The sequence below is a fragment of the Mesoplodon bidens genome (genome assembly GCF_964165515.1).
Source record: "Mesoplodon bidens genome assembly, chromosome: 12".
NCBI classification, from domain to species: Eukaryota; Metazoa; Chordata; class Mammalia; order Artiodactyla; family Ziphiidae; genus Mesoplodon; species Mesoplodon bidens.
The window spans coordinates 84,746,039-84,773,499 of record NC_138168.1 but is presented as its reverse complement, the minus strand read 5'-3'; the positions used below and the strand labels follow the sequence as shown (position 1 = coordinate 84,773,499).

The following is a 27,461-nucleotide window of genomic DNA, read 5'->3' as shown; positions in this document are numbered from 1 at the left end:
GTGTATTCCCACCTAAAGACCTTTGAACTTACTCTTGACTCAGAAGTTAAAAAATCTCCACAGAGGTTTAATGGCCTTCAGACAACCTCGCCCACTGTTGGCCTTTGAATTGTCAACAGCATTCACACAGCATGGGTACAGTTAAAATACTGTGTTATATATATGAAAGCTATATAAGAGGGTAGATCTTAAAACTTCTCACCTCACACACACAAAATTATAACTATGTGAGGTGATCGATGTGTTCACTAACCTTACTAAGCTTGGCAATCATTTACAAATATATACACATATCAAATCATGATGTTGTAAGCTCACACAAGGTTATATGTCAATTATAGCTCAGTAAAGCTGGGGAAAAAAATCTCCTTCTGCTTTGCTAAAACTTTAGTTTGTTCCCAGCTGCACCAATTTACATTCCCACCAACAGTGTAGGAGGGTTCCCTTTTCTCCATACCCTCTCCAGCATTTACTATTTGTAGACTTTTTAATGATGGCCATTCTGACCAGTGTGAGGTGATACCTCATTGTAGTTCTGATTTGCATTTCTCTAATAATTAGCGATGATGAGCATCTTTTCATGTGCCTATTGGTCATCTACATGTCTTCTTTGGAGAAATGTCTGTTTAGGTCTTTTGCCCATTTTTTGATTGGGTTTCTTATTCTTTGTTTTTAAAAATATTTTACATTGGTGCAGCCACTATGGAAAACAGTATGGAGGTTCCTCAAAAAGCTAAAGATAGAGTTGCCATATGATCCAGCAATCCCACTCCTGGGCATATATCTGGACAAAACTATAATTCAAAAAGATACATGCACCCCTATGTTCATAGCAGCACTATTCACAATAGTCAAAACATGGAAACAACCTAAATGTCCATCAACAGATGAATGGATAAAGAAGATGTGGTATATATATACAATGGAATATTACTCAGCCATAAAAAAGAATGAAATAATGCCATTTGCAGCAACATGGATGGACCCAGAGATGATCATACTAAGTAAGTCAGAAAGACAAATACCATATGATATCATTTATATGTAGAATCTAAAATATGACACAAATGAACTTATCTACAAAACAGAAACAGACTCACATAGAGAACAGACTTGTGGTTGCCAAGGGGGAGGTGGGTGGGGGAAGGATGGACTGGGGGTTTGGGGTTAGCAGATGCAAACTACTGTATATAAAATATATAAACAACAAGGTCCTACTGTACAGCACAGGGAACTATATTCAATATCCTGTGATAAACCATAATGGAAAAGAATATGAAAAAGAATGTATATATGTATAACTGAACCAATTTGCCGTACAGCAGAAATTAACACAACATTGTGAATCAACTATACTTCAATAAACTTAAAAAAAAGTTTTCTTACAGAAGTAACTGCTGGGTCTGGGATTTGATTTTGTTCTATTTACAAGTAAATTAGTTAGTCTGTTGCTGTTTCATGGATGCCCACAGGAGAATGAAACCCCTGAGTCAGAGACAATGGGTAACTCAATTTCTAGCGGCACAGCCAGCCAGGGAGCTTCAGCTCACAGGCTGGTTCTCCCCTCCCCGCCTTGCAAGTCCATCAGGGGCCACTAGGGGGCGCCCGAGGGATGCCTTCTTGTGGAAAGGAACCTGGAGCTTGGGAAACCCGCATTTTATAGCAAGCAGTAGGAACACCTGCTCCTCTTCCTAGAAGACCTTTACCTCATCCACCAAGGCTGTTTGCTGCAAACAGTGCTGACAATCAGCCTGGGTAAAAAGCAGTGAGGACTGTGCATTCTTGGCAGAGCTGGAAAGCCAGCTGGAGAGCAAGAGAACCTTGGGAAAGGAACTCAAATTCTTCTTACTTTCTTGGAGAAAAGGATTTTAAATCAAACAGGCTGAAAAAAATTAAGAAACACACATAGGAAAAAACTACCTTCCTCCCTCATTATTGTCATTAGTTCCACTCAGCAATTACTCAGCCATAAACACAGTTACTTGAGTGCTTTTACTACCTTAAATAATGGACATTCCTAGTTTGGATTCCCAACCTTTAAGACAGGATCTCTCGAGTCCTCCACTGAGGATGTGGACCAGGAGTGTGGGGAGAGGCAGTCTGCCTTTCCACTCCTGCATGGCCACAGAAGAGTGAGCCTGGAACATCTCCATACCTGGAGATAAAGAGCCCTCACAGCCTGGGCAAGCCTATCTCTTTACTCAGGAATATCTTACCCTGTTCCGGGCTTGACGTGTGCTTCTTTGTCCTGCTTAATCGCCTGGCCAGTCCCACTGCTCCAGCTGTTCCCAGTGAGGAGGGTTGGAGTCCGTCACCTGCTGCAGGAGAGGGGTGGGTACAGACCATCTCCCACTGGTCATGGGGACCAACGCTCATTACTGAGGCTGGTCTCACTCTGTCTCTTCTTTACATTCCATCCAGAGCCTGTGTGAGTTGTGTGTTTCTTGGTGACCGCAACACTTACAAACCTTACAGGGGGTTGACGTCCTGGACCTGGTGCTTCTGGGGATGGGCAACCAGTGTCACACGATCAGTAAGTGGACTGACCTTTTCCTCCACCATGCCTTTACCTCTCCTCTCCAGACACTTATCTACTAGTTTTACATTGTCAAGATTTATAAAAATTATAAATTATTCTATAATTAAAGCTCGTCTGTGATAGCTAAAGGCCCTGAAGGCTCAAGTCACACGAGGAAGTGGCCAAATGCCGCGGGAATGGCCCCCACTTCTGCGACACTGCCTTCTCCTCCCAGCCCGCACCTACGGCCTCACGGGGAGCTCCCAGCGGAGTGGCCGGGGAAGAGAAGACGAGGCCTGGGTTGTGCCCGATGTGTGGACACCGCCCCCCAGTGGACAGCTGCAGAGCCACAGCCCCTCCGTGGACACCCCTGAAGGACAAGGTGACGGAATTTACACCACAGAATTAAGATATGGAGTATCAAGAGAAGTAAACCTCACGTAAAGAATGAATACACACATCCCGTAGGTGCTGTGTCTCTAGAGAACCCTAACACACTGGGCAACAGTAAGCAGTGTTCTTACTGCTCTCCAGGTGACTGTGACATGCTTCCCGGGTTGAGAACTCTGATTTCAGGAACTAGCATCATTAATTCATGTCACGAGCAACAAGTTTTAGGGCAAAACTCATTGCCTGCACTCTTTTCAGCAGCCGGCAACAATAAACAATTATCAAAAAAAAAAACAAAACAAAACACACGAAAACACCAAAAAGTGTTTTGAAAAAGTGCTTGAGAATTTACTGTACAGTTTTTTAACAATTTATTTATATGTTGGCTTCTACATGCTCTTACATTTGTGTAAAACATTTATACATATTCTTTACAATTTGTACATACATTAAATGGCTGTAACATAAACACTGTTCTATGAGATTTTATAAAAGAAAAATCAAGTAGGGAAAATTTCTTATAAAACATTAACAAAAAACCCGTGATATTGAAGAACAAGAAGTTCTCATATTCCTGTTCATTGGATTTCCTCGGGTATTTATTTTTTGGTTTCACTTGATTTATGCTGGCCCGAAATTTCCGTTTTCTATCATGTAACTGTCAGGTCAGAAGAGTGAAAGCAGGGGGAGAGGATGCAGTAAGGCAGCTGTGCAAGACGCCGACATCTGCAGGAGTGAGGCCGTGTCTGCGAGTGTCCAGATTTAAAGCTGACGCTTTGCAAAGATCCTGTTTGGCTTTATGCCATGAAGGGAAGTACTAGTGATCAGGAAAATTCTGTCTGAAGTTTAGGGTACAGTCGGGAATAACATCGCTCTGCACTTTTTCTCAAACGAAAAAGCTCGGGATGACCGCACATTATGCGGGCTGCCACCCTCCTCAGCCCCTAAACTCCTTCCATTTGGGGGGCCGGGAGAGGTGTGCTAACCTGTGCTTCATCTTTTCGGATAATTCCCACCGGGCCCGCTAGTCTAAATCAGATCAAGCGGCAAATCTCGCTTTCCCCGGCATTTCTCACGAGGTCTCACTGAACACGAGACTTAGAAACGAGTGGAAGGCTCGGGAGGTACGTCTGCCCACACGGCCGGCGCTCCTGGGCGCAGGGTCAGCACGGCCGCTCCTTCCCCGGGAGCAGAGGCAGAGTGCGTCCCCAGCTTTCTCGGTGAATTCTTCCAGCCTTACCGGGGCTCGGGAAGAAGCCTGAGGAGGGAGGCGCTCCTCCCAGCAGACGGCACTTTAGGGTAGTGGGCGCAGGGGCTCTGATCCCGGGGTTCGGCCAAGCTTTGTCCTCTGAAGGGACACGTGCGTCACGGGCACATGAGGGGCCACAGCCCTGGGAGCCCCTCTTTGCTTTCTCTCTCCAGGAAATGTAAGCACTTGAGTCATAAATATCTCAGCGAAAGGCCTGTAGCTCTTCCTAAATAGACAGGAATCCCAAAGGGCTGAAAAGAGTTATAAAAATATACAAACATATATATTTTTTTACTCTGGCATATTTCATATTTTTAAGAAAGCAATTAGTAATTATCTGACCTTGGGTAAGAACTGGAAGATCGTGGGTGACTCATAAATTACATTTTTATGTAAAGTATCAGCGGGGGAAACCCGTAATTTTCCATTCGAAATTCTGACAACTTTAAGTACTTTCCAAAAATAGACAATTTCCTTCCATTGGTTTAAATAATGGATGTGGAAATGAACAAACGACTATCCCTACAGAACTGATGCATTCAGGTGCTTAATAAAGGAAATGCAGTTTTTTCCAACTCTATTTCTTTTTGGTTTTCTTTCTTTCTTTCTTTCTTTTTGGGTGATGGAGGGAAAAAATTAAATTGCGTCGCCCCAAGTCAGAAGGAAGCACTTCGGCGTTTCTTCACGTTCGTTCTGCCTACATCACCGGGAAGCGACCGAGGGCCTGCCTCAGCTTTTCCGCAATCTGGTGAAAAACAGAACAACCGTGAGACATCTCTCCCACCGTGACTTCATGGCCCTCTATTATTTCCACGTCTTCTGAGTTAAACATGGCAAAAGTTTCAAATCCTGGAACTGGTCGATGCTCCTAGTCTCGCCAGCGCCTACCCAGCCTCCGGGCAGTGGGGAGGCCTTCCTAAACCCCGGCCGCGGTGGTGCCCGGCTTGCAGGAAGCCCCCGCTCCTTCCTTCCCACAGCGCAGCCGCTGCCACGCTGTGCAGCATCGTTCCTAGACCATCCGCCTGTCCTCCAGGGATCCGGTCTCCGTGCTGGCCCAGACTCCCCTGCCCTTGCGGACACCTGTGAACTCCTGAGACTCGGCGGACGAGTGGCTCCCCACGAGGCCCTGCTGCTGCTACACAGTGTGGAGACAGGATGCACCTTCAGCTCGTCTCTGAAACCAACTGTTTCCAACACGCAATGGACAATATGCACAGAGCACATCAGCCACAGCTCCCTTCCAAGAATGACTGTTGGAGAGACACGTGCGGCAGTGTCCACCCACAGATAAGATGACATGTGCGTGGATGTGGGCCTGGGGCTTGCCTATCATTATCCCTGAACATACATGAGATGACACCATGGAAACAGCGGAAAACTTAGTAAGAAACATGGCAGCCAACACATGGTCACTGTGTAAGTTGCAGTATTTGTCTTCGATGTCTGAGTTTCCATTTATTCAATACATGCTAGATCTTTGTTTTCTGTACACTCTGGTAAATAACAAAATTGCTATGCAGAGGTACAAAAGTTAACATTTTCATTACTGGCTCCTGAGTGAAAATATCTAAGGTTTCACCCTTGCTCTTGTTTTCGTTTTCATTCTGAAATTCCCCTGGTACACTGCAAAAACCTCACTCACAAACAAAGCCAGTCTGTGCTGTCCTGCATGGTGCCAGGCTCCTTCCCCAGCTGAGAGCCGGCAGGGACAGCAGGGTGACCTCATCTCATTCACAGTGTTCCCTGTGCACAGAGGGGCTGGAGGGAGGGAAAGGGACCACACAATAAGGGCTTCTTGGGGCCTCACCACCAGCATCCAATAATCTTCTTCTTAAAAAAATAAACCCCCTTTTAACCCAGTGTTATTCAAAGGAAAAGGCAGATTTGATTAAAAGAGATGGGAAAAACCCCTGCTCAATATTTAGCCTCCTTTGGTTTATTAGTTAGGGTTAAAAAATACAAGCAGATTAACTTCATAGGGTCAACGTATGTGAGCAGGAACCCTGACCTCCCCGTGTGCACAGAGGCCTGGGAGCAGGGCTGACTCACCGTCTCGTAGAACTGCACCTGCTGCTCCAGGTACAGGCGGATGACGCTGTTGTAGTCATAGATCCGGTTACTGTGGAAGTGATTCATCTCAGCTACAACCAAAACCAAGACATCAGTCAGTGCCCCCCAGACTTCAAACGACCACAACTGGTGTCTCTGCTCGGCTATGATTAATCATCAACCGATTTAATCTGGTTGGCCCGTGACAGTTCCTGACAAAATGCTAGAAAGAGCCTAGAAAAACAATGTGAACAGTTAATGGCAAACAACGCTTTCCAGTAGATGGACAATTACCGTTGATTGGCATGTTAAATCCTATAAAGCCCAATACAGATAATCACCCAAATGGCACCCACTGTTTGAGCAGGAAACCGACTGGTCTCACCGTCTACAGATGACTGCAGTTCAGGACGTCAAGTCTGTTTGCAGTGGACCTAGCGAGGCGCCCGCTGGCTGCCATGTCCCCTCCTGCACAGAGGCTGCCCAGGCAGGTCTCCTGAGGGACTCTGAAAAGCTGGGCAGAGGAGTGAGACGTGAGCAAGGCCCTCTTCAGAGTGGAGCCTGGTGCTGCTGAGCACCAGGGCTGCCAGAACTCGGGCTCTCTCCAGGCAGAGGGTCACATGCCCATCCTTCCTGTTTGCGGAATGTACCGATTCAGCAAATGAATCCCGTCTCTAACTTTGCCTCTCAGCACCCTCACCCCATCACCAACTCTGGAGATGCCTCCTTATCAGGGCTCCTCATCGCCTACCCCCCCGCACCCCGCCTTTTCCCTTATACTCCACACCTACAAAGCCAACTGCCTGCATAAATTCCTACAAAAAGCTCACTGTTCTGAGTTTTATGTTGTTATCTGAAGTTGTACAAAGCTTCTCGTTTATTTATTTGGATAACCCCAAACACAAGTTCAAAACCAACTTCCCCATTTAAAACCCTTCAAAGCCCAAAGCTTCAGTCAGGCTTCCCTGTTTACTTCTGGATGCCTTTCACATATTTTTCCCTTCTCCCACACCTTCCCTAGTCCTGAAGGATGTCCTTTAGAAAAGCCCGCAAATACCCTTCATTCTCTCCCCTAGCACCTCATCTTCTTCGGGTTCTCAAAATCTCAGACGGCAGGAGCCAGGTCTCTGGTCGGGCTGTCCGACTAATGTCAGCCCCCAATTTGCACCCACCCTACCCCGGCCCCGGTCACTAGCAAACCCTCTCCCTTGAGCAATGCTTTTTTGTTTGTTTCATTTTTCCATCAAAACCTTTTAATGGCTTCTTAATGCCCACAGCAAGTCTAGACTCTTCCGCCTGGCTTTCAAGGCCCTCCACAATCACCAGAATTTTTCCCCTAATACTCTCTAAGTGTGTTTCATTCCCAAAGGCCAGTGACCTAATCTGGTACCGTTATTTTGTGTGCTTTTGTTCATACTGGAACATCCTTCCCCTTCCTCCTTTGCCCACGTATGTTCTATCCAGCCACCAAAAGAGGAAAAATCCATTCACTGCTCCTATCTGCTGGAAAACACTCAAAACATTAATATTTTCTCTTTATTAACAGTCAAACTATGCCCAAAATGCTATGTTCAAACTCCCTTCACATTCTATGGTCTCGGGGCCTGGAGGTTACGTGCTGCTGAAAGCTGAACACTGGAATCTAATCTGGATAGGGGCTGATATTAAAGGTTATGAAAGGAATCTTCAAGGTCTCCAAGAAATAATAAAAATGTACAGGTTTAACCAAGCTGTCATTCATAGTTATGTCACGTAAATGCATGAAAAAGTAAATAAATATTACAGCTTTTCATTAACACTGGGATCCTGCAAACAACAGGCTTATGAAGATACTTTGAATCAGTTCTTATTCGTTGTTTTTTTTTTTGCGGTACGCGGGCCTCTCACTGTTGCGGCCTCTCCCGTTGCGGAGCACAGGCTCCGGACGCGCAGGCTCAGTGGCCACGGCTCACGGGCCCAGCCGCTCTGTGGCATGTGGGATCTTCCCGGACCGGGGCACGAACCCGTGTCCCCTGCATCGGCAGGCGGACTCTCAACCACTGCACCACCAGGGAAGCCCCGTTCTTATTAATTTAACTGCTGTTCACATCGGAGTTTCTCTCCAGCAAGGAAGATAGAAAATGTGCTGAGAAAAAAACCTCCACTAGTTAGCCACAGACCTTGCCTTCTTACCTTGTAAAGCGTAAGACATTGTCCCAACACGTTTCACCATGTTCTGTTTGTCCTGTGGGGTGATCTTACTGGTTGCAACAAGTTTATCACTTTCTTTCACTTTTTCTATTGCTCCCTGTGAAATACAAAATGCAGTGATATCAATAAAATGCATCTAAAAAGATCAATTATTAGTTTAAAATATAACAAAGCTAACATATTCTATAATTGACTTGCTACTGAATAGGAAAATGTCCCCACAAAATAAGAACATAAGGTAAGCATCTATATGTAACTTCCTGTAAGTCACTTGGAAAGAAAAATGTTGCTATTCTTGCAAAATATAACTTAGCTGAAAGCTACTATTTTATGCTACCACAGAGCAGAAAACTAAACAGCGCTCTCTTTCTGTAATACGTATAAGCCATTGCCATGATACGAGTAGTACGTGATGGGAAAACAGGCACTAGGTTCAGGAAGTCATCCGATCCAAGTGAGTCTAGCATATGCGCCGGGGCACTGTGTCTCTGTTACAAAGTAGAGTATTTCGTAAGCTGGTGCCTAAGTGCGCTGATCATAAGCTTTACTGTGATTTCTGTAAGAGGAACTGAATTAATTTTAAATTAATACTTAGACGGAAACAGGTGTAAAAGTTGCCGAACATTTCCCACGCCAGTCTCATCGCACTGCTCGCTGGCACTGTCTGCAGAGCACGAATCAGGCTCCCCGCCTAGAACTCGGATGGCAGCACAAACTCCTACAACATGCTAACTGTTCTCAGATTTTTCCTGAGATTTTCATTTTCATTTTATTTATTTTATCCCCCCTCCCCCCGCCGCCAGTTTTACTGCAGTATAATTGACAAATAACACTGTATTAATTTAAGGTGTACAGCATAATGAATTTGATACATAGTTATAATGCAAAATGATTACTATGGTAAGTATGTTAACATCCATCACCTCACTGAGTCACAAACTATTTTCTTTCTTGTGATGAGAATTTTTAAGATCTACTTTCCCAGCAACTCCACTTCTGGGTATATATCCAAAGAAAACAAAATCACTATCTCAAAGAGATATCTTGCACTCCCATGGTCATGGCAGCATTACTCACAATAGCCAAGATATGGGAACAACCTAAGTGTCCGTTGATGAATGAGTGGATAAAGAAGATGTTCTGAGTTCTATACGAAGCTATTTGAAGTTGCACAAAGCTTACTTACCTATGCTACCCCTTCATGATACTTCAATTATAAAGCCAAATGCTAAAATGCCCACTTGCCAGGACTGCTAGGATCACAGCCCGGGCCTTTGTAGAGATTCTCTTAATAAACCCAAGTATATCACAATACTCTAGAGTACTACAGTTGATAAAATACCCACAGTGATGAAGTAGTACACAGATTTTGAAAGAGAGAGAAAAATTAACAAGAATCAAAATCTGAGGACACCCCAAACCAATCTTTTATTTAGTTTAAAAAAACCTTTATGATGGGAATTATATAGTTTCCTTTTTATTCATATAAACATATAAAATTGATATTGACCATTTTGATTTTAATCGGGAGACCCTTCGTCAGGCTCGGGGACAGAACAACTTACTTCATCTGGACAGGAAAGGACCTTTGAGGACCAGCACACAGGGTCTCACTGATGAGGGAAAGTACCATTCCTGACGCTGACTTGAATACCAAACACCACGATGATTATGCCTGATACCTGACCTAGGTATATCCATAAAGGAGTATTTATCATACTTTAGGTTCTCTCAAAATAATCATTTTATGGAATAAAAGAAACTAAAAAAACTATCCATGTATCTAAACGTGTTAGGACCTCACTATGTATAAACACTCCAAGCCGTTCCAGCTGGTTCAGAGACCAGCTCCTGACTGGGGGGCACTGAGGGTCAGGCTCACGCAGTGGGCGGTGTGCCTGGGCTCTCATTCACCCGGGATGTCGTCTGTGAACTTCTATGATCAAGTTACCTTGTGAGCACCAATAATGTCAGGGAAGCAGCCAAGGAAACCTTTATATTCATGATTACATTCCATCAGGAAATGGAGATCTTTCTTTGGCTGTAACAAGACACAGACTGGTTATTATTGGCAGAGGAATTCAGACAATCAAGGAAGAGAAAACTGTTATATCTGAGGACTGTATCAGCCAAATCCACCAGGCACTACATTAAGTTACTGAGTGTCAAGCATTCAGCCTAGTTTTCCTATAAGAAAATAATCCCCAAGAACTATACTCTCATCATAGGTTGTGAAGAAAATGATAAAACAGAACATTTTTAGGTTGGTTGGTAAAATTAGCTATTTTGAGGTGGCCCAGAATACAACACTGTGAGAAAAAAAAACAAAACTGGTTAATACTGTACGTTTACATACAAGCAAATAAGACCTTATATAGTTTAATGTCTAAATTTTAGCAGAGAATAAAAAAATTTATTTAAAATGTGGTAACCATTAAAAGTGGCAACTTTAAATTTTTCTGTTTTTCTAGATTTAATTTTTAATAGTTATGGTATGCACAATTCTAAAAATGTATCTTTTTTTTTTTTACAAGTATCAGGAGAGTAGTTAATGACCACATGAATGTACATGCATACAAACATATATTTCAAGTCATCATCTGAAAAAAAGGTTTTTAAATTTAGGGATTTGAAACAACCTGGATGGTTATTCCCCTTAAGGAAACTTATTATCTGTTATCTATGAACATAATTGAAATCAGGCTACTAAAAGCTCCAATAAAAGCCATGTGTCTAAAACAAAACCTGCTCCATGCTGGGAACTGCACCAGGGGCTTTCTCTTTATTAGCTGTTGGATCCTGAGATCTTTTCCAGGTAGGTGCTACCATCGCCATTTACCAGACCAGGAAACCAAGGCTCAGATAGGCTGAGCAAGAGTCCGAACAGGGACTTGAGCAAAGCTTTCCTGTACGTTTTAATCCCCTCATGGCTGAGAATGGATTCAAAGCATCAACACTGGAAGGTATTTAGGTTTCCTGATGATGAATTTATCCATTACTTTAGCTTAGCCTAAGAAATACTATCACCCAATGTAATTAACAAAGATACATAGGGATAGAAGAGAATAGCCATTTGGAAACTTTGTCTTAAAACAGGTTTTAAATTAAATATGTGGATGAGGTAGCATAAAGTCTTAATTGGAATTGTGTGGTTATGTTAATACCTGTTCTGCCACAAGACTGGCAATTTCTTCGTAAGTCTTTCCTGCTTCTGTTATTGCGTCATTGAGATCTGTTTCACCTGAAAACCATTACAGTTATGAGTGGTTATAACTTATTTTATTTTAAAAATTTATTATGCAAAACTTCAAACTTTTAAAATCCACAGAATAGTATAACGAGCCCCCATCTACCCATCGCCCGACGTCCCAATTAACGGCTCACAGCCAATCTTTTAGTCTCCTCCCTACCTCTCCCTTTCACTGGTCATTTAACACTTCATCCATACATTTTACCTAAAAGATAAGGACTCTTTAAAAAATAAGGACAATACCAACCTCACACCTAAGAAAAGAAAATTGTTCCTGGTATAAACTGTCCAGCCAGTGTGTAGCTGCTTGGTATCTCCAATCAAGTTGGCTGCTTGAATCAAGATGCAAAGACAGCGCACATGGCATAGAGCTGATGTGTTTCCTACGTAAGTTCTTTCTCCTCCATCCCTTTTTCTTGCGAGTATCTTTTTGGGAGGTGTCTAAACCAGGTCATGTACCTCGGTACCACAGTCTGGGTTTTGCTGACTGAGTCTCGGTGGTGACAACACAATCCTCTCCTCCCTGTATTGTCTAGCTCTTTTCTTTTAGTACAGGTTTGCAAATTGGTGCTATTCTACTTTTATCGCTCCTTCTTTATTAGCTGAAATACTTCTATAAAGAGAAACTTGCCTTTATCAACTTTTTGGTTACCTTGAGGTATAGCAATAGGAAGAGCAGGTTAAATGCTTTTTTCTCTCTACAGTTTTCAGAATAGTAAGTTGATTCTCTCCTATCCTCCAAATGTAACTGAGATTAGCGTTTTAAAAAAGTATCATTGCAAAGTCTGAATTTAAACATATTTGATATGCTACATTCCACAGCAGTTATTATTTTCAGTAATGCTCAAATTTTCTCTTCATTGGACAGTGGAAGGCTCTTCAAATTGACATCTGAGTGCTTCTGCTAGGAGCTCTCATTTATTTTAGGGGAACATAATGTTTAGAAACCCCCATGTGGGTGGTGCTAGGGGTGCTTCTTGTTACTGGATTGGATAATTGTTTCTAAGCCTTTCCAGTGAACAGAGTCAAGCGTGTATCTGTTAATCCCAAAGTCCTAATTTATCCCCTCACCTCTCCCCTTTGGTAACCGTAAGTTTGATTTCTATGTGTGTGAGTCTGTTTCTGTTTTGTGAATAAGTTCGTTTGTATTGCTTTTTTAGATTCCACATATAAGTGATATCATATGATATTTGTCTTCGTCTGTCTGACTTACTTAGTATGATAATCTCTAGGCCCATCCATGTTGCTGCAAATGGCATTATTTCATTCTTTTTTATGGCTGAGTAATATTCCATTGTATGTATGTACCACATCTTCTTTATCCACTTATCTGTCAATGGACACTTAGGTTGCTTCCATGACCTGGCTACTGTAAACAGTGCTGCTATGAACACTGGGGTGCATGTATCTTTTTGAATTAGAATTTTCATCTTTTCTGGATATATGCCCAGGGGTGGGATTGCTGGATCATATGGTAACTCTATTTTTAGTTTTTTAAGGAACCTCCATAGTGTTCTCCATAGTGGCTGCACCAATTTACATTCCCACCAACAGTGCAAGAGGGTTCCCTTTTCTCCACACCCTCTTCAGCATTTATTATTTGCAGACTTTTTGATGATGGCCATTCTGACTGGTGTGAGGTGATACCTCATGGTAGTTTTGATTTGCATTTCTCTAATTAGTGATGTTGAACATCTTTTCATGTGCCTGTTGGCCACAAGATGCTTATCTTTGCAGGCCTGGGGTTCCTCATCTCAAAAATGAGGGGCCAGACTACAAATCCTCTAAACTCCCACCCAGACTAAAAGTTCTGATTATAAGACACAATTCAGCCAGGCCAACAAGAAATATTCATATATGGGAGCCCCAGATCTTACATTTTGGTTAGAGACTAATTTCTTCTTCCTGAAAATACTCAGACACTGACCTCCAAAGACACGCCTTCCCTGGGTATCAGGATAAACACTATGGTGAAAATACTAAGTCTATCATTTCTGTAAGTGATAGGATGCCCTCAAATTGAATAGGTGCCACTCACCTGGCAAATACTTTTACTTCCTATCTGCTCCACAGGCCAAATTAAGAAAACATAAACCAAAATATAAAAGAAAACAGCTAACTTCTTCTCGTAAGTGTTGTCAATGGAGATGCACGATGAACTCAAAATACCACAAGTAAGACATACGATATGGGATAAGTTGAAAGCAATTATGAGTTATGGAGAGACATAAAGCAACATGAACTTGTTACTCAGTAAAAATTTTTCCTCCAAATACCTTGATAAGATCTGGCTTTTGACAGTCAGACTTGACTTCAGAGTTTGGCAGAGAGATGAAGCAAGGGCAGAGTGTCACATACCACAGTGGCCTGTTCTACTAAAACACAAGAGCCATCTGAGCCCAAGAAAGGCAAAGAAGCTAGCAAGAAAAAACAAATTATAACAACCCACCACCTTTCTCAAAAGTAGTAAGGTGAGGTTGCAGAAGTCCTCAGTGGAGCAGATAAAACTTCACTGACGAGGGTGCTTAACTGCAGTTATTGTTTGTTGACAAGAGCCTGAGGAAGCCGGTCTGCATGGATAAGACACTCAAGGCCCAAAGAAAAAATAAATAAAGGTGTACCTTGATAACCACTAGAGCTGAAGACTGTTGCTAAACTCTGTAAGGCCTTGCCTATCTTCTGATATTCCTTGGGTAATGCTGAAAGAGAAAAAGGAATAAATCATTAACTAGTCCTCTGAGCAAAATGAAATGGATCCAATTATTTTCTAAAAGTACTATCACAATAAAAGAAATTTGAAACGATTCAAAATAGTCTATTTTCTTAACAAAATATTGATGTCAAATGATTGTTTTTAAAAATTAATGATTGTTTCTTCTATTAATGTTTTTGGTTTTAAATTAATCAATTGTTCAATTAATGGCGGGCACTATTATTATGAACACCACCACTACCCACATTCTCATTCACTGAATGAACTCAAAGTGCACCAGGAGCTCGCTTAGAAGATGACGTCTAGGTTAGAGTCCTTTCACGTATACTACCCCAACTTGATCGTCACAACAACCCCCTCTACCAACGCAGGTGCACCATCTTCATTTCACGGTTTAGGAGAATAAGGGTCACATGGCTAAATGGTGCATCTGGCACTTGTGATTCCTAATCCATTGCTTTTCCCACTCTGCTATGTACATATGAATGATTATTTGCAAAACAAAACCAAAACTGAACGCAATGGGGTGTGCAGAAAAATGGCAGTGGCACCTCACAGGATCAGGGAGGAGGGATTTTAGTTTTCTCATCTGTATAATAATAAGATTAAATAAATCACCTCTAAGGCTCTTTCTAGTGCTAAAATTCTAGGCTTCTGGGATCACTTTGGAGAACTTTCTAGAGAAGAGTCTCATATCTTAGGCTACCTTTTTTGCATCTATACATAGTCCCCTGAAACACATCTGCTGCCTTTCAAAAGAAACCATTACTTTCATTTGAAGATAGTGTTATATTAATAAAGAAAAGTGATTCAAATGTTTCTTTAAAAGAATCTAGGCCACAGAAACTTGACATATGGTCTATAAGCTGTAATAATCAGGAAACACAAATTCAAACTATATTAGCTTAATTTTAATAAATTGTTCACCCTTTTGTAACTCAGTTTTTGTCTCTATACCAGGGGTTAAAAATGCTTGTCATGTGCTTCACCATGTAGACTGTGTGCTAGATTTCTCACTTCACAGATTAGGAATTTAAAAAAATTCTTTTGTGAGAAAAAAGAAATTATGCCTGAATCAAATTCTAAACAAAATACCTCAACCCCCTTTCCCCGCAAAAGAGAGCAGCCTAGAGTTACTACTATTTCATAAATTTGGCCCATGGATTTTATAGGACATGGAGCTGACCAGATGTTAGACATAAGGGATTTGATTCTTTAAAAGAAGCCATAATCCCAGATTTTTTGTGATCTCCTTAAAAAATCTTATTGTAATATTTGCACTCACTTAAATTTTTCTTTAAAAAAGGGAAACACATTGTAAAGCAATTATACTCCAATAAAGATGTTAAAAAAAAGGGAAACAGCTGAGTTTACAGGTAAAATTATTTAAAAAATTAAATTACTTCATTTACATTTTAGAGAAGTGTCACTCCCCTTTTTGCCCATGCGTTATTCCCTGTGACCAAAGGCTTGAAACGGATTTTGTTTTCTGATGTTGCATTTGTATACGTTATGTTTTCAGGCTCAGTTCTATTTTTAGTATTTCTTTGCCTTGGGAAAGGAGCAACTGTTATTACTCCTGGTGTCTGCCCCTCAAGCATGAACAGCTGGTACACGACAAATGGTTCTGTTGATATAAACTATCATGTGAATGGTGGAGGGCCATTCAGTGTAAGGCCTGGCTTTATCCTCCAAAGGGCCAGATAGGAAATATTTTAGGCTTTGTCAGGGGGCAGGTTTCTGTTGAAAGTACTCAACTCAGCCACCCTCAACATGACAGTAGCCAAGGCCTGATCCCCACAGCTGGACACTTGACTGTCTGTGCTTCTCTCCCGGCCTATCTGACGCCAGGGTGGCGTGGGTTTGGGGAATACAGGAAAACAGGTCAGCAGAATGACGGTCTGCAAACAAAGGGAAGGGAGGGAGGTCAGGAAAGTTCTTCAGGATGTAGAACAGCAGGCAGAAAGCAAGGGTGACAGTGCCACGTTCTTCTCAGCAGTGTGCCAGTCTGATCCATGTATGTACGCACTTTCTGCTATCACCTACCACTGGTTTTGCCTAAAAATTAGAGCTTTAGTCAAATATACAACTTACTAGTATTCATCCATCTTACCAAACGGATGAATATTAAAAAATAAAATCATGAGATTAAAAATAACCACAGGCACTTTCTAAACATGCAGAAAAGATTAATCTTCCACAGATGACAAACCCCAAATAACTGGAAATATTTAAGTGAACATGGTGTTTGCCACAGGAGTTCTTGAACTGGCTTTGTTTGAGCCAATTTTCTGTCGTTTAACGAGGGTTGAGAAGTGAGGTTCCTCCAAGAGCTGTGGCTATGACATCACTTTGGTTCACTAAGCGCATTTCTGTTTGAGGTGGTTAGGTTCCCCAGGGTGACGAAGGCTATAGCGGAGGCTGCACCACCACCTACAAAAGCCAGCAGCGGCCAGGGATGGCACTTACGTCCTGTGCACCGTTTCCAGTGCTCCTGCCCCACGGTTAGCAGCTCCTTCACACCATCATCCATGGCTTTGGTGAATTTACCAACAGCATCACACTTCTGTTCTCTGTGGGGCAAAAACATGAGGAGGTGGGTCCTTGACTTCACTATCAAACATCCGAACAGTATGAGGTGTGAGGAGAAAAGTCCATGTGGTCAGGGGAGTTCACACCAAACGTGACCACAGGTACTTGTTTCTTGCTTTATAACAACTGCACTTTAACTAAATTAGTCTTAAAAACGGGCTGGATTCGGGTTTTTAAAGAACTACTTCAAAATCTGCCATTTATATTTTAACTCTGCTTCCTCCCCCCCTCAATTCCTTGCGAATTTTAACTAAAATTATTCTAAAGTAAATAAAATCTTCATTTCTTGAATATCTTTCTGAGTGAAATTCAATCACTGCAGGTACCACTGAATCTATAAAAACATAGTACAGGTTGCTAATGGTAGCTGTTCATTCATTCCAACAAGTACTTTAATGAATCAGAGAAAATATCCTAGACGCATAGCATCTAAGTGACACTGAACAGACCAGCTACTTAAGGATGTAAAAAGTTTTCACCAACTTGAAAAAATCATCACAATATACTTTTAAATGAAAAAAGCAGATTATAAAAGAGAATGCATAGTGTGAGGTCACTTTCGTTTAAACAAACAATTTTTCCTTCAGATACAAATGAACAGAGGAAGGTTTGGAAGACCACAGACCTAGGTCAACATATTAGCATTGATTTTTCTCTCTGGGTAGTTATAAGACTATCTATATATTTGGTAACACATAAGCAATGATTTTACATTAAGAAAAAAGCTTCTTAAAATTAAAAAAAAAAGCCTAAGATTTCTTATTAGTCTTTATGCAGCAAAGGAACTACTCCAGATTTTCAATCAAGCCTACGTTAAAAAGAAGATGACAAGATTAAAAACAGGATATTAAAAAAACAGAAGGGCTTCCCTGGTGGCGCAGTGGTTGAGAGTCCGCCTGCCGATGCAGGGGACACGGGTTCGTGCCCCGGTCTGGGAAGATCCCACATGCCGCGGAGCAGCTGGGCCCGTGAGCCATGGCTGTTGAGCCTGTGCGTCCGGAGCCTGTTCTCCGCAACGGGAGAGGCCACAACAGTGAGAGGCCCATGTAACGCAAAAAAAAAAAAAAAAAAAAACAGAAAAATCAGGTTTGGGATTGCCCCTTCCAAGGCGATGTTCAGAGAGATTTCTGTCTCGTGGACCATTCTGTGGGTGCCACCCTGTCTCATCATACTTTACCGGAAATAACTACTAACCACAGTGTCAACTATGAAATCACTGACTTCAAGGTAAAAAGGAAGCAGACTTTAACTGATGTTATGGTTAGAGAGACAGTGCTTCTTTCATGTACAAACGATGCTCTCCTGGCATCTGACTACAAACCCCACTCATTTTACGCACTCTAGTCTGACGACTGGCCGAGACCTGTAAGCAAAGGAGGCGGACTCAGCTTGGGGAGAAGAGAAGTTTGGCAGCATCTCTTACATTTCTACTAAGTCCAGGTCAGGTGCCTCTGGTTCCATGGTGGAAAATATCATAACTCCCACCAGCTCATCTTTCTCAGCCTTCCTTTTCCCAGTTTTCCACTCCTGTAAACAGGAACATTATAACGTTACAGTGGAGAGCAGGGCCAAACTGGTCTTTCAAACTCCCTTCCTAGAACCGGCTCACTGCCAGCTTTACCCTTCTAACTTTCAGGAAGCAGCACCCACACCAGCTCCCTCTGCAAACGCACCAGGCACCTATGCACCTCCAACGTCATCTCATACGTAAACAGTGTCACTGCACAGAACGGTCCTTATGAACCCAAGTCTTTCCAGAGTGAGGTGACCCGGCACCTTTCCTTTCCCAAGGCCCACCCATATAAACACACCCACGAATGTGACAAAGTGCCTCAAGTTTTTAGGTTGTTTTTTAAAAAAGATTAAAGCTTTTCTAAAATATAAGATAGGAACCAATATTATAAACTATTAAGAAATTATTGCAAGTTATACACACACACACTAAAGTACCCAAAGCAGAAATAACGCAGTGCAACGAATTCTCACAAAGTGAATTCCTGTGTAACTACCACCAAAGCCAAGAAAGCGAAAAGAGCTAGCATTTCTGAAGACCCTGTCATGTCCCTTCCCAATCACTACCCCTTCCCTCCCCTACAAGGGTGACCATGATCCACTCCTTTATGGTTGTCATTTCCTCACTTTATAGAGTTTCACCAACTGAGTCCCTACACCATGGTTTTGCTAGTTTTATTAACTAGCTAAGACCCTACCCTAAGCATTCTTTTGTGTCTGGCCTCTTTTGCTCAACCTACGCTGAGAAGCTACATTTACACTGTTGTTACACTGTAGTTCATTCATTTCACTGCTGTATAATATTCCATCGAATGACTGTTCCCCGATTTATTTACCCCATTCTACTACTGGTAGCCACCCTCAGTCCTGGCCAAGTTACGGATTAAGCTGCTGTGTACATGTCTCCTGGTGCATATGTGCATGCGTTTCTGTAGGCATTTACCCAGGAGTGGAAAGTTGTTCAAGTTTAAATAGATAATGCCAAACCGTTTTCCAAACTGGTCTCATCAGCTTTCACACCCACCAGCAGTGTGCCTGAGTCCCAGAAACTCCTCATCTCACCAAGAAGACAATTGGTATAGTCAGTCTTTCTAATTTTAGCCTTCTGGCAAGTGTATTCACTGTGATTTTAATTTGCATTTCTTATTACTCATGAGATTAGGTACTTTTCTATACATTTATTGGTGATTCAGATTCTTTTGTGAGGTACGTTGCCAAATCCCCTATTTTTTCTACTGTTTTACCTTTCTTATCAGTTTGTATGGGTTTGCCCATCTTCTAAAATCCAGCCCTTTGTTCGTTATACATGTTCATATCTTTGACTTGTTTTTCTTTTTTAATGACTTACTGTGATAAACGGAAGTTCCTAATTTTAATGTAGTTTAATTTGTCAATCTCTTCTTGTACGGTTAGTCAGTTTTGTGCCTTATTTCAGAAATCCTTCCCTACACTAGGGGTATGAAGATTTTCTCCTACGTTACCTTCTAGAAGCTCTATTGTGTTGTCTTTCACAGTTAGACTTGTGAACCATCTGGAATTAATTTTTTTTAAACTTAATACAATGGAAACTTTCCAGAAAAAAAGTAGAAAGAAAAGTACTTTAATAAACCCCTATAGATTCAGCTTCAAAAATTATCAACTTTTTACCAATCTTGTTTTATCTAGTCTCCCCCATCCTACTTTTTTTCTTGTTTATTTTAATGGAAATCTCAGATATAATATCATTTCACCTGTAAATACTTCATTATATATCTTTAACAGATAAAGCCATGTTTTAAAAACATAACCACAATATCAAACCTAACAATATCAACAGATTGTTGTGAGGTAGTGACCACATTTCATTCTCCCCGGTGATGCCATCCAATTGACTGAGCACCACTGACCGAACAGGCTGAGCAAAAGAGGCCAGACACAAAAGAATGCTTAGGGTAGGGTCTTAGCTAGTTAATAAAACTAGCAAAACCATGGTGTAGGGACTCAGATGGTGAAACTCTATAAAGTGAGGAAATGATAACCATAAAGGAGTGGATCATGGTCACCCTTGTAGGGGAGGGAAGGGGTAGTGATTGGGAAGGGACATGACAGGGGCTTCAGAAATGCTAGCTCTTTTCTCTTCCCCCATTGTACTCAGCACCATCTTTGTCATAAATCAAGGGTCCATTCTATTCGGTTCTATTGGTCTGCTTTTAAAATTATTTTAGCTTTATAATGAGTCTTAATATCCAAAAAAGTCCTCTTCCCACTTCATCCTTTTTTAAGAGTATCTTGGCTATTCTTGGAGCTTTAATTTTCTACATATGACATCTTTTCAGTTCTTCAATCCATGAAACACAGTATTGGAACACGTATTTAGGTCTTCTTTTATTTCTCTCAACAGTGTTTCATAGTTTTTTATGTAGATCTACATTTTCCTGTAGATTCTTTGGGAGTTACCGTTGCCCAGAGAATCACAATTTTTAATAACTTTCTAGTTTTATACTGTCATTTAGCAGATGAGGAAATTGTAGCCCAAAGAAAGTAAATGCTTTGGTCAAGGTCACAGAGGTACTTAGAAGCAAACCCAAGACTAAAACTGAGTGCCCTGGCCCCAAGTTCTTTCTTTCTTCTCTTATATCAAATACACCAAAAAAGGTCTAGATTTATTATTTTTAATAATAATATTCCGCATAAAACACAACCTTTAGAAGTGCTTCCTTATCAGAATACTTGACAAATCAATCGAACAAGCCCTTGTTCAAGTGCGATGGGTAAGCAGTAAGGCACCAACTTGGACAGGGCTCCCCGTAGTTCTTGTAACTCTGTTACTTTTTCACGTGTATCATTCACCACGAAATGCAAAAAGACTACAAATGTTTAAGTGGAATGATCTCTAACCTATAAATTACACCAGGCATGACCAAACAAATGATCGCGTACAGTGGAAGACTAAGGTGACACACGGCTATTTCCAAAGCAGATAACAACGGTGAGGTGACAAGCAGCCAATTTCTTGTTGATTTGCAGAAAAGAACAGGTAACTACTGGCAGGACGACTGCCCATGGGGCAGAGGCAGAGCTGGAAAAGCAACGTGGCTCCGAGAACGCTGGCTCAGGTCTGAATCGACCCTTCCCGTCGTTACACTATTCACACCGTAAGGTCAAAATGTGATCATAAGAAATCATTCACACTATTTCCCTGACTTCACGCGGATAATATCCTACACAGTTTGGGGTCTATCCTATTTTTAAAAGCATCTAGGAAAAAGCCCCTTATTCTATCATATCCTTCAGCCCTGCCTTCACTGGGCCAGTCCACTCCCGGGTTATGGGAAACCATTTTGGCAAGCGCTTCTCTCACGTGCTGTGACTGATTTCCTATTATTTAGAACCAACCAACTAACCAACACAACTTAACTCCTTTTAGACAAAAAATTGGTGTGAATGTGATAATTCTCAACATCCTCTAAGATTATCGTAACAAAATGTCTTACCTTTTCATCTCGGAAATTTAGAAATTGCTGGAAAACCTCACTTTCTGAGATTACTGGGTGACGACACATCCTGGTCATCCATGCCTGAAGTCTCTCCATGCGCATCTTGATAAACTCTTCTTCAAAGCGACCTGCAAGAGACATCCCGAGAGTGATGTGCAACTCTGTCAAAGATGAATCACTGTTACCCCAACTGAAAGACTGTTTATGTAGCTACTGGCCACTTGTAGAGAGTTATTCAGTGAAAGATAAATCATGGTAATTTTTCACTAACCTAAAAACACACAACATAGTGGATGCTCAAAGACCCACAGGAAAGGTAATCAACAAATTTGAAAGAAAATTTTATTTCAATATGAAAACTTTTCTCTTTCTTATAAACTAACAAGCCAGTGCCTATGTGGCCATATGAAGCCTTATAGGCAAGAAAGGGGTGATAAAAACGGAAATTAATAAGCAATTCCTTAACTAATTCACTTTGTTATAAAGCAGAAACTAATACACCATTGTAAAGCAATTATACTCCAATAAAGATGTAAAAAAAAAGCAATTCTTACAAAGTATATGAAATTTCTATATTTATAAAAATGTGTCTAAATGCAACATAATCTCAGATATACAAATTTAAATTTAGCATTTCTGAAAAGTAACTCAGAATTGTAGGGTTTTTTTTCCTGTTTTGTTTTTTAAACTACTTAAATGAAAAACAGAAAAAGCAATTTTTCCATGAATGCAAAAATGAAAGTGATTCCAGAACTTAATGACCATAGTAAAAACAGAGCTTAATGGGTGATATTTCTGTTCTAAAAGTGGAAAATCGGCTTAACAAACCTGACATACCAAACGCCAAGTGAACAATGAGAATTTTTATAAGCCTAACAAACAAAATCACTATCAGTTAAAAGGCTTCTGGAGGTGGAAATTCTGGCTACAGCTGAGTGCAGAGGAGGGGCAAGACAGGTTCCACCCACTTTCATGAGTTTGATCAAATACTGGACCTACTCAAGGGTAGAGAGAAAAGGCAACTTTCAAAAAGGAGTATATTCGCTACCAAATGTAAAATAGATAGCTAGTGGAAAGCAGCCACACAGGGAGATCAGCTCGGTGCTTTGTGACCACCTAGAGGGGTGGGATAGGGAGGGTGGGAGACGCAAGAGGGAGGGGATATGGGGATATATGTATATGTATAGCTGATTCACTTTGTTATACAGCAGAAACTAACACACCATTGTAAAGCAATTATACTCCAATAAAGATGTTGAAGAAAAAAAAAAAAGAGTATATTATTAAATGAGGCGTTTACTACACTCCTTCCTAAGAGCACCAGGGGGGGAACACGTTTTCTAAACTAGATCTAGGAAGTGGAATGTGGAATCAATCCGTCCTCCTCCCCTTAAGGGCTGTCCAATGGTTAATGAATTTAAAAAATGACTAAATGAAAACAAATCCCACACACACTCCCCAGCCCCCCAAAAAAAAAGGAAAAAAAAAAACCTAGATATCCCAGATTACTTGACAGAGTGGAACCCGGGAACAGCTTCAACAACCCAAATTAGTCTGTTACAGAGTCATCACAAGCATGCCTTGCTTTTAAACAAAATAATAATGATAATAATTTTTTTGAAACAACAAAACAAAAACTAATTTAGCTAATTGCTAAACCTAGTCCCCAGAAGCAACTATAAAGCTGGACAAAATCCACAAAAATAAGGGCTCTGGAAATCAACCAAAGGCAAACAGCCGCGTGAGGAGTGCTTACACTCCCAAACTGCCGGACTTCAGGCCAGAACAGTGGGAATCTGTGGCGTTCTGGCCTGGGGCTGCACCCTCTCCCTCTATTCCATTCTATTCCATTTACAGTAGAACCTTCCCCATGAAATTTTTACATATCAATCTAGGAAAACATGTGCAGAATCTGTATGCTGAAAACTACAAAACCCTATATGAAAATCAAATATGATATATGTATGTTCTTGGATTAGAAGACTACACATTGTTTTCAATTCTCCCAAAATTGGTCTACAGAATCAATGCAACTCCAATAAAAATCCCAGCATGATTATTTATAGATGTCTGACTAGAAATAATCATGCTGACTCTTAAATTTACATGGAAAGGCAAAAGAAAAAGAACAGCCAAAAATGATTTTGAAATAGAACCAAGTTGGAGGATTTACACTACCTGATTTCAAGACTTACTGCACTATAAAGCTACACTAATCAAGACCGTGTGGTACTGGCAAAAGGACGGACACATATATCATTGGAACAGAGTCCAGAAATAAACCCACACAAATGTGTTCAACTGATTTTCTGACAAAATGCAAAGTAAACTCAATAAAGAAAGGATATGCTCTTCAACAGACAGTGCAAGAACCACTAGATAACCAGACGTATTATAATATATACCTCTACCACCTCACATCTTATACAAACCTTAACTCAAAATGTATCATAGACCTAAAACTACAAAACTTTTAGAAGAAAGTATCAGTGTAAACTTGGGTTAGGCAAAGAGGTCTTAATCATGATACTTAAAGCACAATCCATAAAAGAAACAACTGACACACTGGACTTCATTAAAATTAAAAGGTGTTGTTATGCAAAAGACACTGTTAAAAGAAAGGCCGCACCTGGGACAAATTATTCGCAAATCACATTATTTGCCAGAGGACATGTTTTCAGAATATATAGAGAATCTTGTTTCAAGATTCAAAGATAAGAAAACAACCTAATAAAAAAATGGGCAAAAGATCTGAAAAGATACTTTACCAGAGAAAATTTATGGAAAGGAAATCAGCAAATGAAAAGACGCTCTACACCGCCAGTCATTCAGGGAATGCAAACTGAAACCATGAGGAGACAACACCACGACATTAGACTATTATACTTACTAAAATAAAGAAAAACAGACACTATCAAAAGTGCAAGTAAGGATGTGGGGCCCCTGACAATCCCATCCATTTGCTGGTAGGGATTCCAAAGTGGCACAGCCACTCCGGAAAACAGCCTGGCAATTTCTTAAACATTAAATAGTATATACCTACCATATGACCCAGTCATTCCACTCCTACGAATTTATCCAAGAGAAATAAAAACTTATATTTATACAAAAACTTGTATGTAAATGTTTATAGCAGACTTATAAATGGCCAAAACTGGAAACCCAAACATCCTTCAGAGAGTGAGTAGATAAGCAGACTATGGTATAGCCAATACAGTGAAATACTACTCAGCAATGAAAAGAAACAAACTACTGATACTCACAAGAGATGAATCTCAAATGCATTATGCTAAGTGAAAGAAGCCAGACTCAAAAGACCCAAAAGCCCGACGACATACACACTATATGCTTCCATTTATAATGATATTCTAGACAAGGCAAAATTATAGGGACAAAGAACAGATCAGTGTTGCCATGGGTTAGGACTAGGGGGAAGGGTTGAATATAAAGGAACAGCACAAGGAAATTTGGGGGAGGTGATGGAACTTTCTGTACCTTGGATGTAGTGATAGGACTGTGGTGGTACCTGTTAAAACTCTTAGAACTGTACACCAAAAGGAGTGAACTTACTATATATAAGTAACAAAAAAACACAGCCTGGACTTTCCCTAAGAAACTGCAAGTACAAATAGGTACAAGTTTCCTTTAATGAGAAGAGTGTTATAAATCCACATAAATCAAAAACTCCTAAAAAGTGGCCATTGGACAGCTTGATGGGTCTAGACCCTCCTGTATACTAAAACACTTCAAATTCTACACTTACTAGGGGTAGAGATTAAGCACTACAGAAGCATAAGCTGTGCAGAAGATGGCCCACCTCATGGACAGAAAAGACCCTGTAAGTCAGCATGGACCTAAGGGCTATACTGAATTCCCCATTATGAGCAAGTAAATTATACCAAGAGTTTATAACCTACTCATTGGTTGGAATTAATTAATTATTGACTTATTCCTCCTGAAATTTTTTCTGACACAGCTGGTTTATTTACAAACTGTGACTTCAGATGTTACCTTGTGCTTGTCAGGAATTTCCTATCAGGTTCCAGAGAGTTAAAAAAAGGGAGAGGAGGGGATTTTTCCCTGGTGGTGCAGTGGTTAAGAATCCACCTGCCAGTGCAGGGGACACGGGTTTGAGCCCTGGTCCGGGAAGATCCCACATGCCGCAGAGCAACTAAGCCTGCGAGCCACAACTACTGAAGCCTGTGCGCCTAGAGCCCATGCTCCGCAACAAGAGAAGCCACCGCAATGAGAGGCCCACACACCACAAGGAAGAGTAGCCCCCACTCGCTGCAACTAGAGAAAGCCCGCACGCTGCAATGAAGATCCAACGCAGCCAAAAAAAAAAAAAAAATCAGTAAAATAAGTAAGTAAATACATAAAAATAAATAAAAAAGGGAGAAGAGGGATTTCCATTTCCCCATTTTCTAGGACCCTTACTTAGGTTTTCACTAAGTATGGGAATGTATCAGTTTGGCAGCCAGAAATAAAACCAGATTCATTCATTATTATTCCATAAAGAACAAAATCTATAACAAATAAAAAATCTTAGCTGTAAGCTTTTCATGGATGGATTATCAAGTCCACAGAAATGTCATGACATCATCTATTTGGTATTCCTTTTTCTTTTCTCCAGGATTTAAATGAGACAGGAACCTATATAATAATGATCCTGTGGGTATCTCAGGCAGGAGGCAAACAAGAGAAGGGGGAAATAAAGTGGCTCCTGGGCTTTTCAGTTTCCTCGGCACACGTCCCAGTCAGTGAATCAAAGCTCAACTTTCTTCAGACTGAGAGCTGTTGCTTCCTTGCTTTTCTATGACATCCTCCTGGCTTCAGGCCTGACCTTTTTTTTTAAAAAAAATACAAACCTTATTATGGGAGAACCATGACTCTATGATGCTTTCATATAGTCATGGGTTATTTGATTCCGAATAAACAGTGTATTAAAACCTAAAAAACAGGAGAAACCTCTATAACTCTAAGATAGCTCATTAATCCATTTATTTAAACACCATGGGGAACATATTATGCTAATCAAGTTGATAAAGGAGAGCTTAAAATTCAGGAGACAGTCTGAAGTTTGAAAATGTGGAGAAAGGCAGAAGTTAAGTTTTCATGGAAAGAAATCTAAATTTTTAAAAAGAAAGCTGTGACTTAACAATACGGAAGACAGAAAGGAGGGACAGTGAGCATCTGAACTGGGCACAGAACCAGGCGTGGGTGACACATGAGTGGCAGGAAGCAGCCATCTACGCCAACCAGGCCACCCTGACAGGGCTGCCACTCAGCTGCCCCGGCTCCAAGAGGGACTGCCTGGGAGTCTCCCCACCTGAGGGCGAGGATGTGTCTGCCAACCTGGCAACGCAGTCCCCACTCTCCGTTCTGCTACGACAATTTGAAAGTTTTGAAAAGTTTTCTCCCCAAAATCAAAATCAAAACAAGTTCTTTAAAAACAAAGTTCCCAGGGCTTCCCTGGTGGCGCAGTGGTTGAGAGTCCGCCTGCCGATGCAGGGTACGTGGGT

At 41.1% G+C, this 27,461-nt stretch overlaps 1 protein-coding gene across 1 annotated transcript in view; it reads right to left on the bottom strand.

Moving 5' to 3' along the window:
* Positions 1-3,255: 3,255 nt before the first annotated feature.
* Positions 3,256-27,461, bottom strand: part of SNX9 (sorting nexin 9) — an 83,903-nt gene continuing 59,697 nt past the window's right edge. Inside the window, 9 exon segments of the mRNA XM_081251153.1 lie at positions 3,256-4,902; positions 6,207-6,298; positions 8,379-8,493; positions 10,348-10,437; positions 11,561-11,637; positions 14,268-14,345; positions 16,829-16,932; positions 18,375-18,478; positions 21,937-22,067. Of these exon segments, the coding sequence (XP_081107279.1) occupies positions 4,855-4,902; positions 6,207-6,298; positions 8,379-8,493; positions 10,348-10,437; positions 11,561-11,637; positions 14,268-14,345; positions 16,829-16,932; positions 18,375-18,478; positions 21,937-22,067 (839 nt within the window). The 3' untranslated portion in view covers positions 3,256-4,854.